Below are 6,000 nucleotides of genomic sequence, written 5' to 3' on the forward strand. Positions count from 1 at the left end.
TCCTGATATATGCCTTAGCTGTGGTCACTTTCTTTATTCTTTGGCTGTCTGTCAGTCTTTTTGATATGGGGAAGGTTCTGTTACCAGATGTTTTGTAGCAAGTGTCTTGTCTCTGAGTGTAGTTGTGTGTGAGGAGAGAAAATTAAGTAGAATCCTTCTTGGAAGGTATTGTGATCACTGCATCTTCCACTTTTTAAGTTACTCTTTTTAATACTAATTTTCTTTATTAGGGAAGAGGATATCAAATATGACACAATATATAGAGGAAAAAGATTCCTGAATGTAAATTAATGTGGGCTCTCAGTTAGGCTTACACTAAAATAAGACTGCAAAGACCAAACTCTACTAGTGCTCAAGGTCCCCTCTATACCCACCCCATAATCACAGGAAATTAATAGTGTTTGATATGCCTACCTGATCCTATAGGATGGTCCCTGCTAGGACAATCCAAAACAGATGACGAATGCATCAGGTCTAACTTTTTCAGTCTTTTGTTGACCACTTCCAATCCTTTAACGGATCACCTCCCATCTTATCCCATGAAATCGCCACATTCCTTGAAGCATTCTACACCTGAACAAGCTTCAGAAATACAGTGTATATATTGGTTTGAGATCCACTGCTCTCACCTTAAGCATTAATTACAGTTGTATACTGCACTGAAGTCAGTGCTTTAATGTGGCTGTGTAGTCGCAGCAGCAGCGCTGGGAGAAAGTTCTCCCAGCACTGTAAAAAAACCCACCTCCACAAGGGGAGTAGCTAACAGTGCTGGGAGCACGGCTCCTAGCGCTGGTGCACTGTCTACACTGCCACTTTACAGCGCTGAAACTTGCAGCGGTTGGGGGGGGTGTTTTTTCACACCCCTGAGTGAGAAAGTTGCAGCAATGTAAAGTGGCAGTGTAGACAAGGCCTAACAAACTTCAGAGTTAAAGGCAGTAGAGAATTGGGCCTTCAGGTAATCCTGTCGGTGTGTCACAGCCAGTCAGCACTGGTATCACTGCTGTTTCTTCTGATTACCACAGCAGCTATGACAAGAGATGCAAAATTGTGGGGGCCAGAAAGCTAATATGACCTCATCATCTAGCTTTTTTGTTTCCACTTGGGATGAGGGGGGAAAAAAAGTGTAAAAAAAAATTACCTGCATTTTAGTGTCACATATTAAGCTGATCTCTCTAGTACAGAGGTGGGCAAACTTTTTGGCCCGAGGGCCAAGTCTGGATATGGAAATTGTATGGTTGGCCATGAATGCTCACGAAATTGGGGGTTGGGGTACGGGAGGGGGTGAGGGCTCCAGCTGGGGGGTGCAGACTCTGGGGTGGGGCCAGAAATGAGGAGTTCAGGGTGCATGAGGAGGCTCCAGGCTGGGGCAGAGAGTTGGGGTGCAAGGGCGTGGGGGTGAGGGCTTTGGCTGGAGATGCTGGCTCTGGGGTGGGGGTGGGTATAAGGGGGTGGGAGTGCAGGAGGGTGCTCCGGGCTGGGACTGAGGAGTTTGAAGGATGGGAGTGGGTCAGGGGTACAGGCTCTGGGGGGTGCTTACCTCAAGCAGCTCCTGGAAGCAGCAGCATATCCCAGCTCCTATGCAGAGGCACGGCCAGGTGGCTCTGCGCACTCCCACCATCTGCAGATGCCATCCCTGCAGCTCCCATTGGCCTCGGTTCCCAGCCAATGGGAGCTGCGGGGGTCGTGCTAAGGGCAGGGGCAGCATACAGAATCCCCTGGCTGCTCCTACGTGTAGGAGCTGGAGGGGGGAAATGCTGCTGCTTCCAGGAGCCGCACGGAGCGACAGCACGTGCAGAGTGGGGCAAGCCCCTCACCCCGCTCCCTGGCTGGAGTGCTGGAATGGGGCAAGTCCTGGACCTTGCTCCCCGGCGGGAGCTCGGGGCCAGATTAAAATATCTGAAGGGCCGAATACAGCCCGTGGCCCACAGTTTGCCCACCCCTGCTCTAATAGCACTCCTTGGCTTCTAGTCCTCCTTTCAATACTGCTTGAAATACAGGCATGATTATTTGTCTGAGACCACATTGTTTCATCTAAAGCTTTCATTGTACAGAATTGTATGAGCAAGCTTGCCCAGCAGCTGACTGAACTACATGTAACTATAGATGATGCTACTAAATCTTCTGTTACATTTGCCCATAAAACTGAAAAGATTTCAAAGGCTTTTGAAATATATTGAGCAGCCACTCTAGTTATTAAATCATCATCCATTCTTTTCTTTCACAGGGAGAGGTTTCTGGTATTGAACTATATGGACAAACAAGAAGCTAGTATTCTACAGCTCTGTCAGTGGATCAAAGAGGGGAAACTGAAGGTAGGAACTGAACCTTTATATTTTATTGATAGGCATGAGCCTTCTTTCAGGAAGACTAATTTCTTTGTCCATATCAAAATCACTTTGACTGCAGTGCCTCACTTTGGAGAGGGAAGTGATAACACACTTGAAGGTTTCAGAGGAGCAGCCGTGTTAGTCTGTATGTGCAAAAAGAAAAGGAGTACTTGTGGCACCTTAGAGACTAACAAATGTATTTGAGCATAAGCTTTCGTGAGCTACAGCTCACTTCATCGGATGCATGCAGTGGAAAATACAGTGGGGAGATTTTATATACACAGAGAACATGAAACAATGGGTGTTACCATACACACTGTAACGAGAGTGATCAGGTAAGGTGAGCTATTACCAGCAGGAGAGAAGGCTTTTTTTCATAGCAGCACTGTTTTAGAAAGGGCAATATAGCTACTGAGAATTTAGTTTTACAGCAATAGAACTGGGTCCTTTAGAAGCACACATAACTGATGCCTAGATTCTACCATTCTCAGAGAAAGCCAGATCCTAGTTTTTTGACATGAGGGTCCTAATCCAGACTTGAAAAATCACTCTATTACTTTATGGTGGGTAAGTACCCCCTGTCCAGATCTTTTCTCCTGAGGCCTACTCATGTTATGTGGTCCCCCAACTGATCTTCTCATCCTCCCTGAACTTCACATTCATGTACACCCAGAGGTGCAGTAATGTTCTATCTTTCATTTAAATGATTTATTAGCCTACAGGTTTAAAATAATCTGCTTGAACAATATAGCTACTTTCATCGTGACCAAATGGCAAGGTCCAAAAGGGAGCACCTTCCCCTGTGGAGTAAAGGATACCTTTAAAATCTTTGGTCAGTACTATGGCAATTTCATGGCCCCTTTCAGATAGACACTGATTTTGGAGGGAAAACTAACAAGACCTATTTTTATTAACAGGTCAAAGAGACTGTGGTAAAAGGCCTGGAAAACATTGGGGGTAAGATGTTGAATTATTTTCTAGCATAATCTTTGCTGAAATATAGTTACAATACAGCTTTCTCTCTCCTTTCCTTTTCCCCCAATTCAGATGTTTGTCTCTCTCCTAGAACATGGTTTTATAATTATTTGCCTAAAAAAGGTCAAAATGTCACTTCAAGAGAGGTAAAATAGCCTGCAGCCAGTGGCTAAAAACCATAAGAAACAGGAAAAAAAACCCAAAAGGGGCTTTATATACCCAAGCTATAAAGCTAAAGAACGAGCTCATTCAAAACTTGTGGTTTGAAAACAAGCATTCTTACAGCAGGTAACAGCACAACTTAAGTAATGCTTTAGTCCCGCAGAGTCAGAGGAAAACTCCTGGGAACAAAATATTAGGTAAATCATAAAGGTTGGGTTTAATTTCGAACCATTAGCTTACTGTACTTCATGGATTTGTTTTAAAGGGAGTTGGCTAACTGGACAGCCATATTTAATATTCAGCTTTACTTTTTATGTAAAGTTTTCATGATTATTTCTGAAGCAATAAATATTTTAGAAGCTGCCTCTTCACCCCATGGTCAAAGCTTTAAATAAAAGCCTTTGCTGTAGGCTCGCCAGGTATATGCCCTCCTATTGTGTCTGCACTGCATGTTGTCTGCATGGCATATCCTAACAGTGCATACAATAATTAAAAATGAACCGTGATTGTTGTAAACAAAGGTCTGATCAGGCATTTTAAATGTTAAAACTAATTTATTAAAGTCTTATTTAAATTGCCTTTGGCAACTTGTTGTGTTCTAACATTATGGTATCTTAACTTCCTGTGTTGTAGGGGAATCTATACGTTAAGTCCAAAATTTGATTTCTCTTTACGTTGTTATAATCCAGTAAGGGAGGCTCTCAGGATCTTATCTAATAGTTTTGCTTTAAAAAAAAAAATTTACTACATGCATAAATGTTTAATTGGTATTATCCTAATAATATGTATTATTCTTATTCTCTTAAGGGGCTTTCCAGTCCATGATGACCGGAGGCAACACTGGAAAACAGATAGTGCTAATTTCTGAATAAAAATCTTTGCCTCTTCATGTGAGCGTGGCCCAAAAGATAAAATAAACTTGACTCTTTATCTTGAATGCTGAACAAGCATTATTTTATTTAAATTAATCTTCCCTTTTGTTACAGCAGGCACCAACAACTAAACCCCCCCCTAAACTTCGATAGCAGAGATTTTTAGAGGCAAGAGTACATTTGAAAAACTCTTCCACTGAGAAACTTAAATTTGTATCTGAAGCCAGGCTGTACAGTACCTGAAATACTTCCATTTCATAGCCTGAAACACTCTTCCACTGGTCCATTTAGTCCATTTCCTTAGATAGTGGCATTTTACATCATGCATACAAGTCAAGACAACAGAGCATTATTATATGAATCCTAATTTATTCACACAGAAAGTGCCGGCCTTCAGTTTGTACTCTGTGAGGGTTCCCTCCCCACTCTGAACTCTGGGGTACAGATGTGGGGACCTGCATGAAAGCCCCCTAAGCTTATTTCTACCAGCTTAGGTTAAAAACTTCTCAAGGCACAAATCCTTTGTCCTTGGACAGTATGCTGCCACCACCAAGTGATTTAGACAAAGAATCAGGGAAAGGACCACTTAGAGTTCCTATTCCCCCAAAATATCCCCCCACAAGTCCTTACACCCCTTTTCCTGGGGAGGCTTGAGAATAATCCCAACCAACTGGTTACAGAGTGAGCACCGATCAACCCCCCTGGGTCTTAGGACACTGAAAAAATCAATCAGGTTCTTAAAAGAAGAATATTATAAAGAAAAAAAGTAAAAGAATCACCTCTGTAAAATCAGGATGGAAGATAACTTTACAGGGTAACAAAAGATTCAAAAACACTGCAGAACTCCCTCTAGGCTTAGTTTCAAAGTTACAAAATACAGGAATAAACTTCCCTCTAGCAAAGGGAAAATTCACAAGCTAAAACAAAAGATCTAATGCACCTTGCCTTACTTACTTACTTTTTTTGCAATATTGAGATTCATTTTAAGATGGTTTATAGGAGAAGGAGTTTTCTGACCTGATGCTTCTCTGCTTCCCAAGAGAATGCACTCACAAAGCCTTCCTGCCCCCCCCCCAGATTTGAAAGTATTTTCTTTTCCCGTTGGTCCTTTTGGTCAGGTGCCAAACAGGTTATTTGAGCTTCTCAACCCCTTACAGTTAAGGAGGAATTCTAGGCTACCCTTAGCTGTATGGTTATGACATACACCACTGTGAGTTTCATCAGGGATAAATGCAGCCTTAGATTTAACCTTATGCTTAATGTTCATTAACTCCTGTTTGTTTTTCAGGATTAAAAGAGGGAAAAAATAAAAGGCTTCTTTTCAGAGTTCTGTATCTCATCATTCAATATGCAGATCAGCAAACTCTACCATTTAGCAATGCTGCCTGCTGTCATAGGGCTGCTTAGACCTAGGAGAAATAGTTAATCAAAGGAGAGGTTGCCTGGCAATGAACTCACCAAGTAGAGGTCTCTGTTCACCTGAGGAGGCTGATCAGGAGGTCATCTGATAGAGGTGCTGGAAGATTATAAAAAGCAGAAGCTGTTCTGTTTGATCTCTCTCTTAAGCCTTCTTCCATCAGTGTAAGTTGAGGGAAACTTCTGCAGGAGCCAGAAAAGGCAAGGAGAGAGGACTCTACCTGCTTGAACACAGATGGTCTCCCATG

General features: G+C 42.6%; 1 protein-coding gene across 6 annotated transcripts in view; it reads left to right on the top strand.

The window, feature by feature from the left end:
* Positions 1-4,401, top strand: part of PTGR2 (prostaglandin reductase 2) — a 31,151-nt gene extending 26,750 nt beyond the window's left edge. For all 6 annotated transcript variants that reach the window (XM_048854212.2, XM_048854211.2, XM_048854215.2 and 3 more), the window contains 3 exons: positions 2,225-2,312; positions 3,245-3,284; positions 4,272-4,401. In XM_048854212.2, the coding sequence (XP_048710169.2) occupies positions 2,225-2,312; positions 3,245-3,284; positions 4,272-4,336 (193 nt within the window). In that variant the 3' untranslated portion in view covers positions 4,337-4,401. The remainder of the gene's footprint in view (positions 1-2,224; positions 2,313-3,244; positions 3,285-4,271) is intronic.
* Positions 4,402-6,000: the final 1,599 nt, after the last annotated feature.

The sequence above is a fragment of the Caretta caretta genome, chromosome 6 (assembly GCF_965140235.1).
Source record: "Caretta caretta isolate rCarCar2 chromosome 6, rCarCar1.hap1, whole genome shotgun sequence".
Lineage (NCBI taxonomy): Eukaryota > Metazoa > Chordata > Testudines > Cheloniidae > Caretta > Caretta caretta.